The sequence below is a fragment of the Phasianus colchicus genome, chromosome 36 (assembly GCF_987193195.1).
Source record: "Phasianus colchicus chromosome 36, bPhaCol1.hap1.1, whole genome shotgun sequence".
NCBI lineage: Eukaryota > Metazoa > Chordata > Aves > Galliformes > Phasianidae > Phasianus > Phasianus colchicus.
Genome location: NC_143471.1, coordinates 1,994,814 through 2,019,718, shown reverse-complemented (window position 1 = coordinate 2,019,718; position 24,905 = coordinate 1,994,814). Strand labels below are relative to the sequence as shown.

At 56.3% G+C, this 24,905-nt stretch overlaps 1 protein-coding gene across 2 annotated transcripts in view; it reads right to left on the bottom strand.

The window, feature by feature from the left end:
- Positions 1 to 24,905, bottom strand: part of PFAS (phosphoribosylformylglycinamidine synthase) — a 99,958-nt gene that overhangs the window by 8,992 nt on the left and 66,061 nt on the right. For both annotated transcript variants that reach the window (XR_016461090.1, XM_090129480.1), the window contains exons 19-27: positions 23,320 to 23,500; positions 19,428 to 19,511; positions 17,368 to 17,523; positions 15,257 to 15,382; positions 10,392 to 10,537; positions 8,425 to 8,629; positions 5,790 to 5,881; positions 1,502 to 1,616; positions 463 to 612 (exon numbers count right to left, since the gene is read on the bottom strand). Coding sequence is in view for 1 of the 2 variants with exons in the window: in XM_090129480.1 (XP_089985606.1) it covers positions 463 to 612; positions 1,502 to 1,616; positions 5,790 to 5,881; positions 8,425 to 8,629; positions 10,392 to 10,537; positions 15,257 to 15,382; positions 17,368 to 17,523; positions 19,428 to 19,511; positions 23,320 to 23,500 (1,255 nt within the window). In the remaining variant the exon portion in view is untranslated. The remainder of the gene's footprint in view (positions 1 to 462; positions 613 to 1,501; positions 1,617 to 5,789; positions 5,882 to 8,424; positions 8,630 to 10,391; positions 10,538 to 15,256; positions 15,383 to 17,367; positions 17,524 to 19,427; positions 19,512 to 23,319; positions 23,501 to 24,905) is intronic.

The following is a 24,905-nucleotide window of genomic DNA, read 5'->3' as shown; positions in this document are numbered from 1 at the left end:
ATGTGACCGCCCCCCCATAGGACCCCCACCCATAGGACCTCCACCAGAACACCCCCACCCACCAGACCCCCACCCATGGGACCCCCACCCATCCACCCATGTGACCACCCCCCCATAAGACCCCCACCCACCCATGGGACCTCCACCAAAACACCCCCACCCACAGGACCCCCACCCAAAGGACCCCCACCCATCCACCCATGTGACCGACCCCCCATAGGACCCCCACCCATAGGACCTCCACCAAAACACCCCCACCCACAGGACCCCCACCCAAAGGACCCCCACCCATCCACCCATGTGACCGCCCCCCCACAAGACCCCCACCCATAGGACCTCCACCAAAACACCCCCACCCACCGGACCCCACCCATGGGACCTCCACCAAAACACCCCCACCCACGGGACCCCCACCCACAACACCTCCCCCATAAGACCCCCACCCAAAGGACCCCCACTCACCGTTGTCCCCCGGGGGGTAACCCACCCACCCCAGCAGCGCCATCAGCTGGCAGCCATTGCAGACCCCCAGGCTGAAGGAATCGGGGCGACGGCGGAACCTTTCCAGGACCCCCCGAACCCGGGGGTCAAAACGGGCCACTGCGGCCCACCCTATATGGGGAGGGGGGCAAATCAGGGGGGGGAGGGGTGCACGGGGGAGACCCCTAAAAGGGATCCCGATGGGACCCTAAAAGGGGATCCTGATGGGAAATGGAATGGGGATGCAATGGGAAGTCAATAGGGAACCCAAATGGGATCCAAAATGGCGCCCAGTGGGAATCCAATGGGACAACAACGGATTCAAAATGGCGTCCAATGGGAATCCCAATGGGAACCAATAAGGGAACCCCATTGGGATCCAAAATGGCGCCCAATGGGATCCCAATGGGAACCAAGAAGGGAACCCCAATGGGATCCAAAATGGCGCCCAATGGGAACCCAATGGGAACCAATATGGCAGCCAATGGCAAGCCAATGGGAACCAAGAAGGGACTCCCAATGGGATCCAAAATGGCGCCCAATGGGAACCCAATGGGAACCAAGAAGGGAACCCCAATGGGATCCAAAATGGCGCCCAATGGGAACCCAATGGGAACCAATAAGGGAACCCCAATGGGATCCAAAATGGCGCCCAATGGGAACCCAATGAAAACCAATATGGCAGCCAATGGCAAGCCAATGGGAACCAAGAAGGGACCCCCAATGGGATCCAAAATGGCGCCCAAGGGGAACCCAAGGGGAACCAATAAGGGAACCCAATGGGATCCAAAATGGCGCCCAATGGGATCCCAATGGGAACCAATAAGGGACCCCTGATGGGATCCAAAATGGCGCCCAATGGGAACCCAATGAAAACCAATATGGCAGCCAATGGCAAGCCAATGGGAACCAAGAAGGGACCCCCAATGGGAAGCAATATGGCGCCCAATGGGAACCCGATGGGAAATCCCCAAAATGGCCGCCACCCCCCATTGCCCCCCAACCCCTTTTGGGGTCTCACCTTTGGCCGACCCCAAGACGTCGGCGTAGCTGAACCCCCCCACGAAGACCAGCCCCCGGAAGCCATCGAGGGTGGCGGCCCCGCTGCAGAGGTCCTCCGTGGTGACATCCCACACCTGTGGGGCACAGCGGGGGCGTGGTTATGGGGTCGGATCTTTGGGGGGGGGGGGGGACCCCAAAACGGGAATCCGGAATGGGAACGGAATGGGACCCCCAATGGGACCCCCAATGGGAAGCAATATGGCGCCCTATGGGAAGCAATATGGCGCCCAAAAGGAAACAATATGGGAACTCAATAGGAACCAATATGGGAACCAATATGGCGCTCTATGGGAAGCAATATGGCGCCCAAAGGGAAACCCAATGGGAACCAATATGGGAACCCAGTGAGAACCAATATGGCGCCCAAAGGGAAACCCAATGGGAACCAATATGGGAATCAACATGGGAACCAATATGGTGCCCAGTGGGAACCAATATGGCAGCCAATGGGAGCCCTAATAGGAACCAAATGGGAACACCAATGGGAACCAATATGGCGCCCAAAGGAAAACAATATGGGAACCCAATGGGAACCAATAGGGGAACCAATGGGAACCAATATGGCGCCCAAAGGGAAACCCAATGGGAACCAATATGGGAATCAATATGGGAACCAATATGGCGCCCAGTGGGAACTAATATGGCAGCCAATGGGACCCCCAATAGGAACCAATATGGGAACACCAATGGGAACCAATATGGCGCCCAAAGGGAAACAATATGGGAACCCAATGGGAAGCAATATGGGAACCAGTATGGCACCCTATGGGAAGCAATATGGCGCCTAAAGAGAAACAATATGGGAACCAATATGGGAACCAATATGGCGCCCAATGGAAACCCCAATGGGAACCAATATGGGAACCAATATGGGAACGCTAATGGGAACCAATATGGCGCCCAATGGGAACCCAATGGGAACCAATATGGGAACCCAATGGGAACTAATATGGCGCCTATGGGAACCAATATGGCAGCCAATGGGAACCAATATGGCGCCCAAAGGGAAACAATATGGGAACCAATATGGGAACCAATATGGGAACCAATATGGCGCCCAATAGGAACCAATATGGCACCCAATGGGAACCAATATGGCGCCCAATAGGAACCAATACTGCACCCAATGGGAAGCAATATGGGAACCAATATGGCGCCCTATGGGAACCAATATGGCGCCCAAAGGGAAACAATATGAGAAGCAATACGGGAACACCAATGGGAACCAATATGGCGCCCAGTGGGAACCAATATGGCAGCCAATGGGAAACAATATGGGAACCCAATGGGAAGCAATATGGGAACCAATATGGCGCCCAGTGGGAACCAATATGGCGCCCAAAGGGAAACCCAATGGGAACCAATATGGGAACACCAATGGGAACCAATATGGCGCCCAAAGGAAAACAATATGGGAACCCAATGGGAACCAATAGGGGAACCAATGGGAACCAATATGGCGCCCAAAGGGAAACCCAATGGGAACCAATATGGGAATCAATATGGGAACCAATATGGCGCCCAGTGGGAACCAATATGGCAGCCAATGGGACCCCCAATAGGAACCAGTATGGGAACACCAATGGGAACCAATATGGCGCCCAAAGGGAAACAATATGGGAAGCCAATGGGAACCAATATGGGAACCAATATGGCGCCCTATGGGAACCAATATGGCGCCTAAAGGGAAACCCAATGGGAACCAATATGGGAACCAATATGGCACCCAATGGGAAGCAATATGGCGCCCAAAGGGAACCAACATGGCGCCCAGTGGAACCCAATGGGAACCAATATGGCGCCTAACGGGAACCAAAATGACCTCCAATAAAAATCAATATGGCGCCCTATGAGAACCAATGGGAACCAAGATGGCGCCCAATGGGAACCAATGGGAACCAAGATGGCGCTCAATGGGAACCAATGGGAACCAAGATGGCGTCCAATGGGAACCAATGGGAAGCAATATGGGAACCAATATGGCGCCCTATGGGAAGCAATATGGCGCCCAAAGGGAAACCCAATGGGAACCAATTCGGAATCAATATGGCGCCCAATGGGATCCAATATGGCGCCCAAAGGGAAACCCAATGGGAAGCAATATGGGAACCAATATGGCGCCCAATGGGAACCAATGGGAAGCAATATGGGAACCAATATGGCGCCCAATGGGAACCAACATGGCGCCCAGTGGAACTCAATGGGAACCAATATGGGAACCAATATGGCGCCCAAAGGGAAACCCAATGGGAACCAATATGGGAATCAATATGGCGCCCAATGGGATCCAATATGGCGCCCAAAGGGAAACCCAGTGGGAAGCAATATGGGAACCAATATGGCGCCCAATGGGATCCAATATGGCGCCCAAAGGGAAACCCAGTGGGAAGCAATATGGGAACCAATATGGTGCCCAATGGGAACCAATGGGAACCAATATGGCGCCCAATGGGAACCAAAATGACCTCCAATGGGAACCAATATGGCACCCTATGAGAATCAATATGGCGCCCTATGGGGACCCAATGGGAACCAATATGGCGCCCAACGGGAACCAAAATGACCTCCAATAGGAATCAATATGGCACCCTATGAGAACCAATGGGAACCAAGATGGCGTCCAATGGGAACCAATGGGAACCAACATGGCACCCAATGGGAACCAAGATGGCGTCTAATGGGAACCAGTGGGAACCAAGATGGCACCCAATGGGAACCAAGATGGCGTCCAATGGGAACCAATGGGAACCAAGATGGCGTCTAATGGGAACCAATGGGAACCAAGATGGCACCCAATGGGAACCAATGGGAACCAACATGGCACCCAATGGGAACCAAGATGGCGTCGAATGGGAACCAATGGGAACCAAGATGGCGCCCAATGGGAACCAAGATGGCACCCAATGGGAACCAATGGGAACCAAGATGGCGCCCATTGGGAACCAAGATGGCGCCCAATGGGAACCAAGATGGCGTCCAATGGGAACCAATGGGAACCAAGATGGCGCCCAATGGGAACCAAGATGGCGTCCAGTGGGAACCAATGGGAACCAAGATGGCGTCTAATGGGAACCAATGGCAACCAAGATGGCGCCCAATGGGAACCAATGGGAACCAAGATGGCGCCCAATGGGAACCAATGGGAACCAAGATGGCGCCCAATGGGAACCAATGGGAACCAAGATGGCGCCCAATGGGAACCAATGGGAACCAAGATGGCGCCCAATGGGAACCAATGGGAACCAAGATGGCGCCCAATGGGAACCAATGGGAAAGGAAACTTAATGGGATCTCAATGGGATTTGAGTGGGATTCTAATGGGATTCCTATGGGATTTCAGTGGGATCTCAATGGGATTTCAATGGGATTCCTATGGGATTTCTATGGGATTTCAATATGATTTCTATGGGATTTCTATGGGATTTTTGTGGGATTTCTGTGAGAACTCAGAGGGATTCCTATGGGATTTCAGTGAGATTTCTATGGTATTCCTATGGGATTTTTATGGGCTCCGAATAGGATTTCTATGGGATTTCAGTGGGATTTCAGTGGGATTTCAGTGGGATTTCAGTGGGATTTTTATGGGATTCCAATGGGGTTTCTATGGGATTTCAGTGGGATCTCAATGGGATTTCTATGGGATTCCTATGGGATTTCACTAGGATTCCTATGGGATTTCTATGGGATTTTTATGGGATTTCACTGGGATCTCAATGGGATTTCAATGGGATTCCTATGGGATTTCTATGGGATTTCTATGGGCTCCAAATAGGATTTCTATGGGATCTCAATGGGATTTTGATGGGATTTCCTATGGGATTCCTATGGGATTTCAGTGGGATCTCAATGGGATTTCCATGGGATTCCTTTGAGATTTCTATGGGATTTCTGTGGGATTTCCTATGGGATTTCTATGGGATTCCTATGGCATTTCACTAGGATTCCTATGGGATTTCTATGGGATTTCTATGGGATTTTTATGGGATTTCACTGGGATCTCAATGGGATTTCTATGGGATTCCTATGGGATTCCTATGGGATTTCTATGGGATTTCTATGGGCTCTGAATAGGATTTCTATGGCATTCCTATGGGATTCCTATGGGATCTCAATGGGATTTCAGTGGGATTTCACTGGGATTCCTATGAGATTCCTATGGGATTTCAGTGGGATCTCAATGCGACCCCAAATTCCCCCCCCCGCCCCCCAACCCCCCCTCCCCCCCCCATCCCCCCCCCCGGCCCCACCTGGAACCCGGCCATATGGAAGGCGGCCGCCATCTCCCGGTCGCCGTTGCTGCCCTCCTCCCGCAGCACCGCCACGCGCGGCCCCACGGCGCCTGCGGGACGCCCCACACGTCTGCTGCCTGCCCCACACATCGCCTGCCCCACACATCACCTGCCCCACACGTCTGCCGCCTGCCCCACACATCGCCTGCCCCACACGTCTGCCGCCTGCCCCACACATCGCCTGCCCCACACGTCTGCCGCCTGCCCCACACATCGCCTGCCCCACACGTCTGCCGCCTGCCCCACACATCGCCTGCCCCACACATCACCTGCCCCACACGTCTGCCGCCTGCCCCACACATCGCCTGCCCCACACGTCTGCCGCCTGCCCCACACATCGCCTGCCCCACACGTCTGCCGCCTGCCCCACACATCGCCTGCCCCACACGTCTGCCGCCTGCCCCACACATCGCCTGCCCCACACGTCTGCCGCCTGCCCCACACATCGCCTGCCCCACACGTCTGCCGCCTGCCCCACACATCGCCTGCCCCATAGATCGGCTGCCCCACACATCGCCTGCCCCACACATCGCCTGCCCCATAGATGTACTGCCTGCTCCATAGATCGCCTGCCCCACACGTCTGCCGCCTGCCCCATAGATCAGCTGCCCCATACATCGCCTGCCCCATAAATCGGCTGCCCCATAGATCGGCTGCCCCACACATCGCCTGCCCCATAGATCAGCTGCCCCATAGATCGCCTGCCCCACACGTCTGCCGCCTGCCCCACACATCGCCTGCCCCACAGATCAGCTGCCCCATAGATCGCCTGCCCCATAGATCTGCTGCCCCACGCATGTGCCGCCAGTCCCATAGATCAGCTGCCCCATACATCGGCTGCCCCATACATCGCCTGCCCCATAGATCAGCTGCCCCATAGATCTGCTGCTCCACGCATGTGCCAGCTGCCCCATAGATCGCCTGCCCCACAGATGTACTGCCTGCCCCATAGATCGGCTGCCCCACACATCTGCCGCCTGCCCCACACATCGCCTGCCCCATAGATCGCCTGCCCCATACATCGCCTGCCCCACACATTGCCTGCCCCACATGTCTGCTGCCTGCCCCACACATCGCCTGCCCCACATGTCTGCTGCCTGCCCCACACATCGCCTGCCCCATAGATCGGCTGCCCCACAGATCGGCTGCCCCATACATCAGCTGCCCCATAGATCAGCTGCCCCATAGATGTGCTGCCTGCCCCATAGATGTGCCGCCTGCCCCATAAATCGGCTGCCCCACACGTCTGCCGCCTGCCCCACAAATCGGCTGCCCCATAGATGTGCCACTTGCCCCATAGATGTTCTGCCTGCCCCATAGATGTTCTGCCTGCCCCATAGATGTACTACCCCATAGATCCAACACCCCCACAACCCCACAACCCCATAGCCACGTAACCCCATAACTTGATAACCCCACAACCCCACAACCCCACAAATCCATAACCCCACAATCCGTCAACCCCACAACCCCACAACCCTACAACTGCACAACCCCACAACCCCACAACCCCAAAACCCCACAACCCTATAACCTCACAACCCCACAACCCCACAACCCCACAACCCCCAAACCCCACAACCCCATAATCCGACAACCCCACAACCCCAAACCCCACAACCCCATAACTCCACAAACCCATAACCTCACAACCCCACAACCCCACAACCCCCAAACCGCACAACCCCATAATCCGACAACCCCACAACCCCACAACCCCCAAACCCCACAACCCCATAACCCCACAACCCCACAACCACACAACCCCTCAACCCCACAACCCCATAACCCCATATCCCTAAAAACCCACAACCCCTCAACCCCACAACACTCCAAACCCACAACCCCACAACCCCATAACCCCACAACCCCAAAACCCCTCAACCCCATAACCCCACGACCCCACAACCCCAAAACCCCTCAACCCCATAACCCCACAACCCCACAACCTTACAACCCCAAAACCCCTCAACCCCACAACCCCACAACCCCACAACCTTACAACCCCACAACCCCACAACCCCACAACCTTACAACCCCACAACCCCACAGCCCCACAACCCCAGAACCCCACAACCCCATAACCCCTCAACCCCACAACCCCACAACCCCATAAGCCCACAACCCCATAACCACCCCATAACCCCACAACCCCCCCCGACCCCACAACCCTCCCCAACCCCCCCATAACCCCCCTATAACCGCACAACCCCATAACCCCATATCTCCCCCATGCCCCCCCATAACCCCATAACCCCACAACCCCATATCTCCCCCACAACCCCATAACCCCCCCCGACCCCACAACCCCCTCCCAACCCCATAACCCCACAACCCCACAACTCCACATCTCCCCCACAACCCCATAACCCCCCCCGACCCCACAACCCCCTCCCAACCCCATAACCCCACAACCCCACAACTCCACAATCCCCTAATCCCCTAACCACACAACCCCACAACCCCAAAACCCCATAACCACACAACCCCACAACCCCACAACCCCACAACCCCAGAACCCCTCAACCCCACAAACCCAGAACCCCATAACCCCACAACCCCACAGCCCCACAACCCCACAACCCCCCCATACCGACAGGCGCCGGCAGCCCCGCCGTGGGTTGGAAGCTGAGGCAGAACTGCGCCCCCAGGCGGTGCCTCAGCGCCGTTTCCTCCGCCTCAGCGCAGCGCGGCGTCGTCTGCAGCCGCTCCAGCTGGAAACTCGTCTGCTCCCACAGGGCCCGCAGGGATCCCACCGCGTCCCGCAGCACCACCGTGCCGCCCACCGACACCGACACCTGGGGGACAACATGGCTGCCGACACGCCTGCCAACATGGCTGTCGACATGGCTGACAACATGGCTGTCGACATGGCTGCCAATATGGCTGCTGACATGGCTGCCAATATGGCTGCCAATATGGCTGACAACATGGCTGACAACATGGCTGACAACATGGCTGTCGACATGGCTGCCAATATGGCTGCTGACATGGCTGCCAATATGGCTGCCAATATGGCTGCTGACATGGCTGACAACATGGCTGCCAATATGACTGCTGACATGGCTGTTGACATGGCTGACAATATGGCACCCAATATGGCTCACTGTCTACAGCTGACATGGCTGACAACATGGCTGACAACATGGCTGCTGACATGGCTGCCAATATGGCTGCCAACATGGCTGTCGACCTGGCTGCCAATATGGCTGCTGACATGGCTGTCGACCTGGCTGCCAATATGGCTGCTGACATGGCTGCCAATATGGCTGCCAATATGGCTGACAACATGGCTGTTGACATGGCTTCCAATATGGCTGGGAATATGGCTGACAACATGGCTGCCGACATGGCTGCCAATATGGCACCCAATATGGCTGCCAATATGACTGCTGACATGGCTGCCAATATGGCTGCCAACGTGGCTGCCAACATGGCTGCCGACATGGCTGACGACATGGCTGCCAATATGGCTGACAACATGGCTGTTGACATGGCTGCCAATATGGCTGCTGACATGGCTGACAACATGGCTGCCAATATGACTGCTGACATGGCTGTTGACATGGCTGCCAATATGGCACCCAATATGGCTGCCAATATGGCTGCTGACATGGCTGACAACATGGCTGACAACATGGCTGCTGACATGGCTGCCGACGTGGCTGCCAATATGGCTGATGACATGGCTTCCAATATGGCTGCCAACATGGCTGCCAACTTGGCTGACAACATGGCTGCCAATATGGCTGCCAAGATGGCTGCCGACATGGCTGCCAATATAGCTGCTGACATGGCTGTCAATATGGCTGCCAAGATGGCTGCTGACGTGGCTGCCAATATGGCTGCCAACATGGCTGCCAATATGGCACCCAATATGGCTGCCAATATGACTGCTGACATGGCTTCCAATATGGCTGCTGACATGGCTGCCAATATGGCTGACAATATGGCTGACAATATGGCTGCCGACATGGCTGCCAAGATGGCTGACAACATGGCTGTTGACATGGCTGCCAATATGGCTGCTGACATGGCTGACAACATGGCTGACAACATGGCTGCCAATATGACTGCTGACATGGCTGTTGACATGGCTGCCAAGATGGCTGACAATATGGCTGCCAATATGGCTGCCAATATAGCTGCTGACATGGCTGTCAATATGGCTGCCAATATGGCAGCTGACATGGCTGCTGCCGTGGCTGCCAATATGGCTGCCAACATGGCTGCCAATATGACTGCTGACATGGCTGCCAACATGGCTGCCAACATGGCTGCCAATATGACTGCTGACATGGCTGCCAACATGGCTGCCAACATGGCTGCCAATATGACTGCTGACATGGCTGCCAACATGGCTGCCAACATGGCTGCCAATATGGCTGCCGACATGGCTGCCAATATGGCACCCAATATGGCTGCCAACATGGCTGCCAATATGGCTGCTGACATGGCCGCCAATATGGCCACCAACATGACTACCAAGATGGCTGCCAAGATGGCTGCCAACACGGCTACCCCACGTGACCCCGCGGCCATCCCATAATATCCCCGTACCTCCGCGCTGGGCCCCATGGGGCCGCTGGTGCCAAGATGGCTGACGCTGACGCCGCTCTTCCTGTAGCGCTCCAAGATGGCCGCCGCTCTCCCCTCCTCCACTTCCAGCACCAAACCCGGCTCCTCCGCAAACAGCAGCGCCAGCGCTGCCGGGGTCACAGGTCAGGGGTCACACAGGGGTCACGGAGGGGTCGCGGGGTCAAGGTGGGGTCAAGGGGTCAGGGTGGGGTCATGGGTCTAGGAGGGGTCATGGGGTCAGGGATGGGTCACAGGGTCAGGGTGGGGTCACGGGGTCAGGGTGGGGTCAAGGTGGGGTCATGGGTCAGGGCGGGGTCACAGGGTCAAGTTGGGGTCACAGGGGTCAGGAGGGATCACAGGGGTCAGGGTGGGGTCACAGGGTCAGGGAGGGGTCAGGAGGGGTCATGAGGTCAGGGAGGAGTCATGGGGTCAGGGATGGGTCACGGGGTCAAGGTGGGGTCACAGGGGTCAGGAGGGGTTGCAGGGTCAGGGTGGGGTCACAGGGTTCAGGGAGGGGTCAGGAAGGGGTCATGAGGTCAGGAAGGGGTCAAGGGGTCAGGGCGGGGTCAAGGTGGGGTCAAGGGGTCAGGAAGGGGTCACAGGGTCAGGGAGGGGTCACGGTGTCAGGGTGGGGTCAAGGTGGGGTCAAGGGGTCAGGAAGGGGTCACAGGGTCAGGGAGAGGTCATGGGTCAGGGTGGGGTCACAGGGTCAGGGTGGGGTCACGGGGTCAGGGTGGGGTCAAGGTGGGGTCATGGGTCAGGGATTGGTCACGGGGTCAAGATGGGGTCAAGGTGGGGTCAAGGGGTCATGGAGGGGTCATGGGGTCAGGGACGGCTCCCGGGGTCAAGGTGGGGTCACAGGGGCTGGGAGGGGTCACAGGTCAGGGCGGGGTCAAGGTGGTGTCAAGGGGTCAGGAAGGGGTCACAGGGTCCGGGAGGGGTCATGGGGTCAGGGAGGGGTCACGAGGTCAAGGCGGGGTCACAGGGTCAGGGTGGGGTCACAGGGGTCAGGAGGGGTCGCAGGGTCAGGGTGGGGTCACGGGGTCAATCAGGGGTCAGGATGGGGTCAGGGTGGGGTCACAGGACTGTAGGTCATTATGGGATGTCATTGATGACAGCGGATCATTATGGGATGTCATTAATGATAGCAGGTTATTATGGGATGCCACGAAGGGCTGCGGGTCATTGATGGCAGCAGGTCATTATGGGATGTCGTTAAGGACAGTGGATTATTATGGGATGTCATTGATGACCGCAGATCATTATGGGATGTCATGAAGGGCTGCGGGTCATTGATGGCTGTGGGTCATTATGGGATGTCATTGATGACTGCGGATTATTATGGGATGTCATCGATGGCAGCGGGTCATTATGGGATGTCATGGATGGCAGCGGGTCATTATGGGATGTCATGAATGGCAGCGGGTTATTATGGGATGCCATTAAGGACAGCGGGTTATTATGGGATGTCATGAAGGCCTGTGGGTCATTAATGGCTGCAGATTATTATGGGATGCCACGAAGGGCTGCGGGTCATTGATGGCTGTGGGTCATTATGGGATGTCAATGATGACTGCGGGTTATTATGGGATGTCATTATGGGCTGTGGGTCATTAATGGCTCTGGGTCATTATGGGATGTCATTAATGATAGCAGGTTATTATGGGATGCCACAAAGGGCTGTGGGTCATTAATGGCTCTGGGTCATTATGGGATGTCATTGATGACTGTGGCTTATTATGGGATGTCATTGATGACCGCAGATCATTATGGGATGTCATGAAGGGCTGCGGGTCATTGATGGCAGTGGGTCATTATGGGATGTCATGAATGGCAGCGGGTTATTATGGGATGCCATTAAGGACAGCGGGTTATTATGGGATGTCATGAAGGCCTGTGGGTCATTAATGGCTGCAGATTATTATGGGATGCCACGAAGGGCTGCGGGTCATTGATGGCTGTGGGTCATTATGGGATGTCATTGATGGCAGCGGATTATTATGGGATTCCACGAAGGGCTGTGGGTCATTATGGGATGTCGTTGATGACTGCGGATCATTATGGGATGCCATTCATGGTAGCAGATCATTATGGGATGCCACGAAGGGCTGTGGGTCATTGATGGCAGCGGATCATTATGGGATGCCATTAAGGGCTGTGGCTCATTAATGGCAGCGGATCATTATGGGATGCCATTGATGGCAGCAGATTATTATGGGATGTCATTACGGGCTGTGGGTCATTAGTGGCAGTGGGTCATTATGGGATGTCATTAATGACAGCGGATCATTATGGGATGCCACGAAGGGCTGTGGGTCATTATGGGATGTCATTAATGATAGCAGGTTATTATGGGATGCCACGAAGGGCTGTGGGTCATTGATGGCAGCGGGTCATTATGGGATGTCGTTAAGGACAGTGGATTATTATGGGATGTCATCGATGACAGCGGATTATTATGGGATGCCACGAAGGGCTGTGGGTCATTGATGGCAGTGGGTCATTATGGGATGTCATTGATGACTGCGGATTATTATGGGATGTCATCGATGGCAGCGGGTCATTATGGGATGTCATGGATGGCAGCGGGTTATTATGGGATGTCATTGATGGCTGTGGGTCATTATGGGATGCCATTAAGGACAGCGGGTTATTATGGGATGTCATGAAGGCCTGTGGGTCATTAATGGCTGCAGATTATTATGGGATGCCACGAAGGGCTGCGGGTCATTGATGGCTGTGGGTCATTATGGGATGTCATTGATGACTGTAGGTCATTATGGGATGTCAATGATGACAGCGGGTTATTATGGGATGTCATTATGGGCTGTGGGTCATTAATGGCTCTGGGTCATTATGGGATGCCATTGATGACTGCAGATCATTATGGGATGTCACAAAGGGCTGTGGGTCATTGATGGCAGCGGGTCATTATGGGATGTCATTAATGATAGCAGGTTATTATGGGATGCCACGAAGGGCTGCGGGTCATTGATGGCTGTGGGTCATTATGGGATGTCGTTAAGGACAGTGGATTATTATGGGATGCCATTAATGATAGCAGATTATTATGGGATGCCACGAAGGGCTGTGGGTCATTGATGGCAGTGGGTCATTATGGGATGCCATTGATGACTGCGGATTATTATGGGATGTCATCGATGGCAGCGGATCATTATGGGATGTCATTGATGACTGCAGATCATTATGGGATGTCACGAAGGGCTGTGGGTCATTGATGGCTCTGGGTCATTATGGGATGTCATTAATGATAGCAGGTTATTATGGGATGTCATTACGGGCTGTGGGTCATTAATGGCTCTGGGTCATTATGGGATGTCATTGATGACTGCGGATTATTATGGGATGTCATGAATGGCAGCGGGTCATTATGGGATGTCATGGATGGCAGCGGGTTATTATGGGATGTCATTAAGGACAGCGGGTTATTATGGGATGTCATGAAGGCCTGTGGGTCATTAATGGCTGCAGATTATTATGGGATGCCACGAAGGGCTGCAGGTCATTAATGGCTGTGGGTCATTATGGGATGTCATTGATGACTGTGGGTCATTATGGGATGTCATTGATGGCAGCGGATTATTATGGGATGCCACGAAGGGCTGTGGGTCATTATGGGATGTCGTTGATGACTGCGGATCATTATGGGATGCCATTCATGGTAGCAGATCATTATGGGATGCCACGAAGGGCTGTGGGTCATTGATGGCAGCGGATCATTATGGGATGCCATTGATGGCAGCAGATTATTATGGGATGTCATTACGGGCTGTGGGTCATTAGTGGCAGTGGGTCATTATGGGATGTCATTAATGACAGCGGATTATTATGGGATGCCACAAAGGGCTGTGGGTCATTGATGGCAGTGGGTCATTATGGGATGTCATTGATGACAGCGGATTATTATGGGATGCCACGAAGGGCTGTGGGTCATTGATGGCAGTGGGTCATTATGGGATGTCATTGATGACTGCGGATTATTATGGGATGTCATCGATGGCAGCGGGTCATTATGGGATGTCATGAATGGCAGCGGGTTATTATGGGATGCCATTAAGGACAGCGGGTTATTATGGGATGTCATGAAGGCCTGTGGGTCATTAATGGCTGCAGATTATTATGGGATGCCACGAAGGGCTGCGGGTCATTGATGGCTGTGGGTCATTATGGGATGTCAATGATGACTGCGGGTTATTATGGGATGTCATTATGGGCTGTGGGTCATTAATGGCTCTGGGTCATTATGGGATGTCATTAATGATAGCAGGTTATTATGGGATGCCACAAAGGGCTGTGGGTCATTAATGGCTCTGGGTCATTATGGGATGTCATTGATGACTGTGGCTTATTATGGGATGTCATTGATGACCGCAGATCATTATGGGATGTCATGAAGGGCTGCGGGTCATTGATGGCTGTGGGTCATTATGGGATGTCATGAATGGCAGTGGGTTATTATGGGATGCCATTAAGGACAGCGGGTTATTATGGGATGTCATGAAGGCCTGTGGGTCATTAATGGCTGCAGATTATTATGGGATGCCACGAAGGGCTGCGGGTCATTAATGGCAGCGGATCATTATGGGATGTTAGAAAGGGCTGCGGGTCATTGATGGCTCTGGGTCATTATGGGATGCCATTCATGGTAGCAGATTATTATGGGATGTCATTACGGGCTGTGGGTCATTAATGGCTCTGGGTCATTATAGGATGCCATTAATGGCAGCGGATTATTCTGGGATGTCATCTATCACAGCGGATTATTCTGGGATGTCATCGATCACAGCGGATTATTATGGGATGCCCCCAAAGGCCCGGTGCCGTACGGTCGCTGTCCGTCGCGGCGGTGCTGAAATCGACGCGGATCCCGCAGTTCCCAGCGAAGGCCATTTCCAGCACGCAGCTCAGCACGCCGCCGTCGCTCACGTCGTGACCGGCCGACAGAGCGCGGCCTGGGGGCAGCGGGACCCCAAAAGATCAGGTAGGGACCCCAAAAGATCAGGTAGGGACCCCAAAGTCCATATGGGGACCCCAAAAGATCAGGTAGGGACCCAAAAGCACAGATAGGGACCCCAAAAGATCAGTTACAGACTCCAAAGTCCATATGGGAACCCCAAAAGATCAGGTAGGGACCCCAAAGCACAGGTAGGGACCCCAAAGTCCATATGGGGACCCCAAAAGATCAGGTAGGGACCCCAAAAGATCAGGTAGGGACCCCAAAGCACAGGTAGGGACCCCAAAAGATCAGGTAGGGACCCCAAAGTCCATATGGGGACCCCAAAGCACGGGTAGGCACCCCAAAAGATCAGGTACAGACCCCAAAGTCCATATGGGGACCCCAAAAGATCAGGTAGGGACCCCAAAGTCCATATGGGGACCCCAAAAGATCAGGTAGGGACCCCAAAAGCTCAAATAGGGACCCAAAAGCACATATAGGGGCCCCAAAAGATCAGGTAGGGACCCAAAAGCACATATAGGGGCCCCAAAAGATCAGGTAGGGACCCCAAAGCACAGGTAGGGACCCCAAAAGATCAGGTAGGGACCCCAAAGTCCATATGGGGACCCCAAAGCACAGGTAGGGACCCGAAAAGATCAGGTAGGGACCCCGAAGTCCATATGGGGACCCCAAAGCACAGGTAGGGACCCCAAAGTCCATAAGGGGACCCCAAAGCACATATGGGGACCCCAAAAGATCAGATAGGGACCCCAAAAGATCAGGTAGGGACCCCAAAGCACAGGTAGGGACCCCAAAAGCTCATATAGGGACCCCAAAGTCCATATGGGGACCCCAAAAGATCAGGTAGGGACCCCAAAAGATCAGGTACGGACCCCAAAGTCCATATGGGGACCCCAAAGCGCAGGTAGGGACCCCAAAGCGCAGGTAGGGACCCCAAAAGATCAGGTACAGACCGCAAAGTCCATATGGGGACCCCAAAAGCTCAGATAGGGATCCCAAAGCACAGGTAGGGACCCCAAAAGCTCAGATAGGGACCCCAAAAGATGAGGTAGGGACCGCAAAGCACAGATAGAGATCCCAAAGAGCATATGGGGACCCCAAAGGAAGAGTGGGACCCCAAATCTCCCCAACTGACCCCAAATCTTCTCATCCCACTGACCCCAAATACTTTTAGGTCACCCCATATCCCCCCACTGACCCCATATCCCCCCTGCTGACCCCAAAAGCCCTCCACCCACCCCATATCCCCCCTGCTGACCCCAAAACCCCTCCACCCACCCCATATCCCCCCACTGACCCCATATCCCCCCTGCTGACCCCAAATCCCTTCCGCCCACCCCATATACCTCCCACTGACCCCATATCCCCCCTGCTGACCCCAAATCCCTTCCACCCACCCCATATACCTCCCACTGACCCCAAAACCCCTCCACTCACCCCATATCCCCCCAATGACCCCAAAACCCCTCCACCCACCCCATATCCCCCCACTGACCCCATATCCCCCCTGCTGACCCCAAATCCCCCCCAACTGACCCCAAAACCCCTCCACCCACCCCATATCCCCCCAATGACCCCAAATCCCCCCTGCTGACCCCAAAACCCCTCCACCCACCCCATATCCCCCCACTGACCCCATATCCCCCCTGCTGACCCCAAATCCCCCCCAACTGACCCCAAAACCCCTCCACCCACCCCATATCCCCCCTGCTGACCCTAAAACCCCTCCAACCACCCCATATCCCCCCACTGACCCCATATCCCCCCTGCTGACCCCAAATCCCTTCCACCCACCCCATATACCTCCCACTGACCCCAAAACCCCTCCACTCACCCCATATCCCCCCAATGACCCCAAAACCCCTCCACCCACCCCATATCCCCCCGCTGACCCCATATCCCCCCTGCTGACCCCAAAACCCCTCCACCCACCCCATATCCCCCTCCCCCGCCCCCCACCCCGACCCCATAAGTGCCCACCTTGCAGCAGCTCCTGGGTGACCCTAAAAGCGGCCCCAAGGGTTGTAGGGTCGTCGAGGTCGGGGCAGGAATCCCCTATTTGGGAATAAACCTGCGCCAAAGCGCTGCCCCCCAAACGGTGCCGGCCCGGATTTAGGGCCACCCACAGCAGCGACCCTATAAGATCCCAAAAGGGGTTATGGGGTGGGGAGAAACCCTATAGGGTCATGGAAGGGTTATAGGGTGGGGAGAAATCTTATAGGGCCATGGAAGGGTTATGAGATGAGAAGAAAACCTTATAGGGTCCAGGAATGGTTATAGGGTGGGGAGAAACCCTATAGGGTCATAGAAGGGTTATGGGGTGGGGAGAAATCCTATAGGGTCCTCGAATGGTTATAGGGTGGGGAGAAATCCTATAGGGTCATGGAAGGGTTATGGGGTGGGGAGAAATCCTATAGGGTCATGGAAGGGTTATGGGGTGGGGAGAAACCCTATAGGGTCCTCGAATGGTTATAGGGTGGGGCGAAACCTATAGGGTCATAGAAGGGTTATGGGGTGGGGAGAAATCCTATAGGGTCATGGAAGGGTTATGGGGTGGGGAGAAATCTTATAGGGTCCTATAAGGGTTATGGGGTGGGGAGAAACCCTATAGGGTCATGGAAAGGTTATGGGGAGGGGAGAAACTCTATGGGGTCATGGAAGGGTTATGGGGTGGGGAGAAACCCTATAGGGTCATGGAAAGGTTATGGGGAGGGGAGAAATCCTATAGGGATGTGCACCCTGTAAGATCCTATAAGGGTTATGGGGTGGGGCTGTGCCCTATAGGACCCTATAAGGGTTATGGGGTGGGGATATGCACCCTATAAGACCCTATAAGGGTTATGGGGTGGGGCTGTGCCCTATAAGACCCTATAAGGGTTATGGGGTGGAGCTGTGTGCCCTATAGGGTCCTATAAGGGTTATGGGGTGGGGCTGTGCCCTATAGGGCCCTATAAAACGGTTATGGGGTGGGGATATAAGGGTTATGGGGTGGGGATGTGCCCTATAAGGTTTATGGGGTGGGGCTGTGCCCTATAGGACCCTGTAAGGGTTACGGGGTGGGGCTGTGCCCTATAGGGCCCTATAGGGTTTATGGGGTGGGGATATGCGTCCTATAGGACCCTATAAGGATTATGGGGTGGGGCTGTGCCCTATAGGGCCCTATAAGGGTTATGGGGTGGGGATATGCATCCTATAAGATCCTATAAGGGTTATGGGGTGGGGCTGTGCCCTATAGGACCCTACAAGGTTTATGGGGTGGGGATATGCACCCTATAAGACCCTATAAGGGTTATGGGGAGGGGATGTGTGCCCTATAGGGCCCTATAAAAGGGTTATGGGGTGGGGATATAAGGGTTATGGGGTGGGGCTGTGCCCCATAGGGCCCTATAAGGGTTATGGGGAGGGGATATGCACCCTATAAGACCCTATAAGGGTTATGGGGTGGGGCTGTGCCCTATAGGACCCTATAAGGGTTATGGGGTGGGGATATGCACCCTATAAGACCCTATAAGGGTTATGGGGTGGGGCTGTGCCTTATAGGGCCCTATAAGGGTTATGGGGTGGGGCTGTGTGCCCTATAGGGTCCTATAAGGGTTATGGGGTGCAGATGTGCCCTATAGGGTCCTATAAGGGTTATGGGGTGGGGCTGTGCCCTATAGGGCACTATAAAAGGGTTATGGGGTGGGGATATAAGGGTTATGGGGTGGGGCTGTGCCCCATAGGGCCCTATAAGGTTTATGGGGTGGGGCTGTGCCCCATAGGGCCCTATAAAACGGTTATGGGGTGGGGCTGTGCCCTATAAGGCCCTATAAAACGGTTATGGGGTGGGGCTGTGCCCCATAGGGCCCTATAAGGGTTATGGGGTGGGGCTGTGCCCTATAGGACCCTATAAGGGTTATGGGGTGGGGCTGTGCCCCATAGGGCCCTATAAGGGTTATGGGGTGGGGCTGTGCCCCATAGGGCCCTATAAGGGTTATGGGGTGGGGCTGTGGCCTATAGGACCCTATAAGGTTTATGGGGTCGGCTGTAGGGTCGCCCACCTCTCCCGTTGGGACATTTGAGGTCGGGGCTGACAGTGGCCGTGATGTCGGGACAGACGGCGTACGTGGAGATCACCAGCGTGCCTGGGGTCAAAGGTCAAGGGGTCAGAGGTCACAGGGTCAGAGGTCATGGGTCAGACCTCCCCTCCCCCCCCCATAACCCCGCCCTGACCCCATATTCCTACGGTGACCCGGGACCCCACCGTGACCCCATAACCCCGTATCGACCCTGTGACCTCTGACCCCGTGACCTCACCATGACCCCGTGACCCCACCGGGACCCCACAACCCCATGGTGACCCCGTGACCCCACCATGACCCCATGGTGACCCTGTGACCCCACCATGACCACATGACCCCATGGTGACCCCATGACCCACCATGACCCCACCATGACCCCATGGTGACCCCGTGACCCCACCATGACCCCATGACCCCATGGTGATTCCGTGACCCACCATGGCCCCACCATGACCCCATGACCCCATGGTGACCCCGTGACCCCACCTTGACCCCAACATGACCCCATGGTGACCCCTGACCCCGTAACCCCACCATGACCCCATGACCCTATAACTCCCCCAATGACCCCATAACCCCCCCAGGACCCCATGACCACGTGACCCCAGCATGACCCCTTGACCCCCATGACCCCTTGACCCCTGACCACGTGACCCACCGGGCGCCATGTTGGTGTCATTTCCCACTCATGCCACCACACTGAGCCCCATAACCCCATAATGACCCCATAACCCCCTTTAACCCCATACTCCCCGACGACCCCTGACCCCCTGACCCCACGACCCCTGACCACGTGACCCACCGGGCGCCATGACGGTGTAATTCCCCACTCATGCCGCCATGTTGAATCTCCACCATGACCCCATAACCCCACCATGACCCCATAACCCCTATAACCCCATACTCCCCAATGACCCCTGACCCCCATGACCCCTTGACCCCTGACCACGTGACCCACTGGGCGCCATGTTGGTGTCATTTCCCACTCATGCCACCACCCTGAGTCCCCATAACCCCATAATGACCCCATAACCCCCTATAACCCCATACTCCCCATTGACCCCTGACCCCCCCGTGACCCCACGACCCCTGACCACGTGACCCACCGGGCGCCATGACGGTGTCGTTCCCCACTCGTCCCGCCATGTTGAATCTCCACCATGACCCCATAACCCCACCATGACCCCATAACCCCTATAACCCCATACTCCCCAATGACCCCTGACCCCCGTGACCCCTTGACCCCTGACCACGTGAACCACCGGGTGCCATGTTGCTGTCATTTCCCACTCATGCCGCCATGTTGAGTCCCCATAACCCCATAATGACCCCATAACCCCCCCAGGACCCCATGACCACGTGACCCCACCATGACCACGTGACCCCCCTGTGACCCCATGACCCCTGACCACGTGACCCACCGGGCGCCATGTTGGTGTCTGTTCCAACACCTGCCGCCATGTTGAATCTCCACCATGACCCCATAACCCCACCAAGACCCCATAACCCCCTATAACCCCATACTCCCCGACGACCCCTGACCTCATGACCCCTTGACCCCTGACCACGTGACCCACCGGGCGCCATGTTGGTGTCATTTCCCACTCATGTCACCACACTGAGCCCCATAACCCCATAATGACCCCATAACCCCCTATAACCCCATACTCCCCAATGACCCCTGACCCCCGTGACCCCTTGACCCCTGACCACGTGACCCACCGGGCGCCATGTTGGTGTCATTTCCCACTCATGCCGCCATGTTGAATCTCCACCATGACCCCATAACCCCACCATGACCCCATAACCCCCTATAACCCCATACTCCCCGATGACCCCTGACCCCCATGACCCCTTGACCCCTGACCACGTGACCCACTGGGCGCCATGTTGGTGTCATTTCCCACTCATGCCACCACCCTGAGTCCCCATAACCCCATAATGACCCCATAACCCCCTATAACCCCATACTCCCCATTGACCCCTGACCCCCCCGTGACCCCACGACCCCTGACCACATGACCCACCGGGCGCCATGATGGTGTCTGTTCCAACACGTGCCGCCATGTTGAATCTCCCCCATGACCCCATAACCCCACCATGACCCCATAACCCCCTATAGCCCCATACTCCCCGACGACCCCTGACCCCCTGACCCCATGACCCCTGACCACATGACCCACCGGGCGCCATGTTGCTGTCATTTCCAACACGTGCCGCCATGTTGAATCTCCACCATGACCCCATAATGACCCCATAACCACCCCAAGACCCCATGACCACGTGACCCCACCATGACCCCTTGACCCCCATGACCCCTTGACCCCTGACCACGTGACCCACTGGGCGCCATGTTGGTGTCATTTCCCACTCATGCCACCACACTGAGCCCCATAACCCCATAATGACCCCATAACCCCCTTTAACCCCATACTCCCCGACGACCCCTGACCCCCGTGACCCCATGACCCCTGACCACGTGACCCACCGGGCGCCATGACGGTGTCGTTCCCCACTCGTCCCGCCATGTTGAATCTCCACCATGACCCCATAACCCCACCATGACCCCATAACCCCCTATAACCCCATACTCCCCAATGACCCCTGACCCCCGTGACCCCTTGACCCCTGACCACGTGAACCACCGGGTGCCATGTTGCTGTCATTTCCCACTCATGCCGCCATGTTGAGTCCCCATAACCCCATAATGACCCCATAACCCCCCCAGGACCCCATGACCACGTGACCCCACCATGACCACGTGACCCCCCTGTGACCCCATGACCCCTGACCACGTGACCCACCGGGCGCCATGTTGGTGTCTGTTCCAACACCTGCCGCCATGTTGAATCTCCACCATGACCCCATAACCCCACCAAGACCCCATAACCCCCTATAACCCCATACTCCCCGACGACCCCTGACCTCATGACCCCTTGACCCCTGACCACGTGACCCACCGGGCGCCATGTTGGTGTCATTTCCCACTCATGTCACCACACTGAGCCCCATAACCCCACAATGACCCCATAACCCCCTATAACCCCATACTCCCCAATGACCCCTGACCCCCGTGACCCCTTGACCCCTGACCACGTGACCCACCGGGCGCCATGTTGGTGTCATTTCCCACTCATGCCGCCATGTTGAATCTCCACCATGACCCCATAACCCCACCATGACCCCATAACCCCCTATAACCCCATACTCCCCGATGACCCCTGACCCCCATGACCCCTTGACCCCTGACCACGTGACCCACTGGGCGCCATGTTGGTGTCATTTCCCACTCATGCCACCACCCTGAGTCCCCATAACCCCATAATGACCCCATAACCCCCTATAACCCCATACTCCCCATTGACCCCTGACCCCCCCGTGACCCCACGACCCCTGACCACATGACCCACCGGGCGCCATGATGGTGTCTGTTCCAACACGTGCCGCCATGTTGAATCTCCCCCATGACCCCATAACCCCACCATGACCCCATAACCCCCTATAGCCCCATACTCCCCGACGACCCCTGACCCCCTGACCCCATGACCCCTGACCACATGACCCACCGGGCGCCATGTTGCTGTCATTTCCAACACGTGCCGCCATGTTGAATCTCCACCATGACCCCATAATGACCCCATAACCACCCCAAGACCCCATGACCACGTGACCCCACCATGACCCCTTGACCCCCATGACCCCTTGACCCCTGACCACGTGACCCACTGGGCGCCATGTTGGTGTCATTTCCCACTCATGCCACCACACTGAGCCCCATAACCCCATAATGACCCCATAACCCCCTTTAACCCCATACTCCCCGACGACCCCTGACCCCCGTGACCCCATGACCCCTGACCACGTGACCCACCGGGCGCCATGACGGTGTCGTTCCCCACTCGTGCCGCCATGCTGAGGGAATCTTTGCCTCCATCCACGGCGACCCCCAGCTGCTCCATGGCGCCCACCATCGCCTTGCAGGCGGCCACCAGCGCCGCCCCCTCCCCCCCAGCTTTGCTCCCCCACATCCAATTGGCCGAGCACTTCACGTCCTGCGGGGTCAGAGGTCACGGGAGGGTCAGAGGTCACGGGGGGGTCAAGTGTCATGGGGGGGTTAAAAGGTTATGAGGGGTGATGGAGGGGCGGGGGGTTATGGGGTCATGGGGGGGTTATGGGGGGATATGGGGTCATGGAAGAGTCAGAGGTCATGGAGGGGTCAGAGGTCTTGGAGGGGTCACGGGTCATGGGGTCAGAGGTCATGGGGTCATGGGGGATATTGGGGCATGGGGGGGATATGGGGTGTAGGGTCGTGGGGGGGTATATGGGGTCATGGAAGAGTCAAAGGTCAGAGGGGGGTCAGAGGTCATGGTGGGTCATGGGTCATGGGGTCAGAGGTCATAGGGGTGATGGGATCATGGGGGATATTGGGGCATGGGGGGGATATGGGGTCATGGAGGAGTCGGAGGTCAGAGGGGGGTGAGAGGTCATGGAGGGGTCAGAGGTCCTGAGGGGTCAGAGGTCATGGGGGGTCAAGTGCCATGGGGGGGTTAAAGGTCATGAGGGGTTATGGAGGGGCAGGGGGTTATGGGGGGGTCATGGGGGGGTTATGGGGGGATATGGGGTCATGGAGGAGTCGGAGGTCAGAGGGGGGTGAGAGGTCATGGAGGGGTCAGAGGTCATGAGAAGTTCTTGGGGGTGGGGGAGTATGGGGTCATGTGGGGGCATGGGTGGGATATGGGGTCATGGAGGAGTCAGAGGACACGGGGGGTCAGAGGTCATGGAGGGGTTACAGGGGGGTTATGGGAGGGGGTTATGGGGTCAGGACTCCACACCCACCCCATTAATCCCACACCCACCCCACTGACCCCATTGACCCCATACCCACCCCACTGCCCCCACACCCACCCCACTGCCCCCACACCCACCCTACTGCCCCCACACCCACCCCACTGACCCCATACCCACTCCCCTGACCCCACACCCACCCCACTGCCCCCACACCTACCCCATTGACCCCAAACCCACCACGTTGACCCCATACCCACCCCACTGCCCCCATTGACCCCACACCCACCCCACCGATCCCACACCCACCCCACTGCCCCTATTGACCCCACACCCACCCCACTGACCCCATACCCACCCCACTGCCCCTATTGACCCCACACTCACCCCATTGCCCCCATACCCACTCCACTGACCCCATACCCACCCCAGTGACCCCACACTGCCCCTATTGACCCTATATCCACCCCATTGACCCCACACCCACCCCACTGACCCCATACCCACCCCACTGACCCCACACCCACCCTACTGACCCCATACCCACTCCCCTGACCCCACACCCACCCCACTGACCCCATACCCACCCCAGTGACCCCCATTGACCCCACACCCACCCCACAGCCCCTATTGACCCCACACCCACTCCCCTGACCCCAAACCCACCCCACT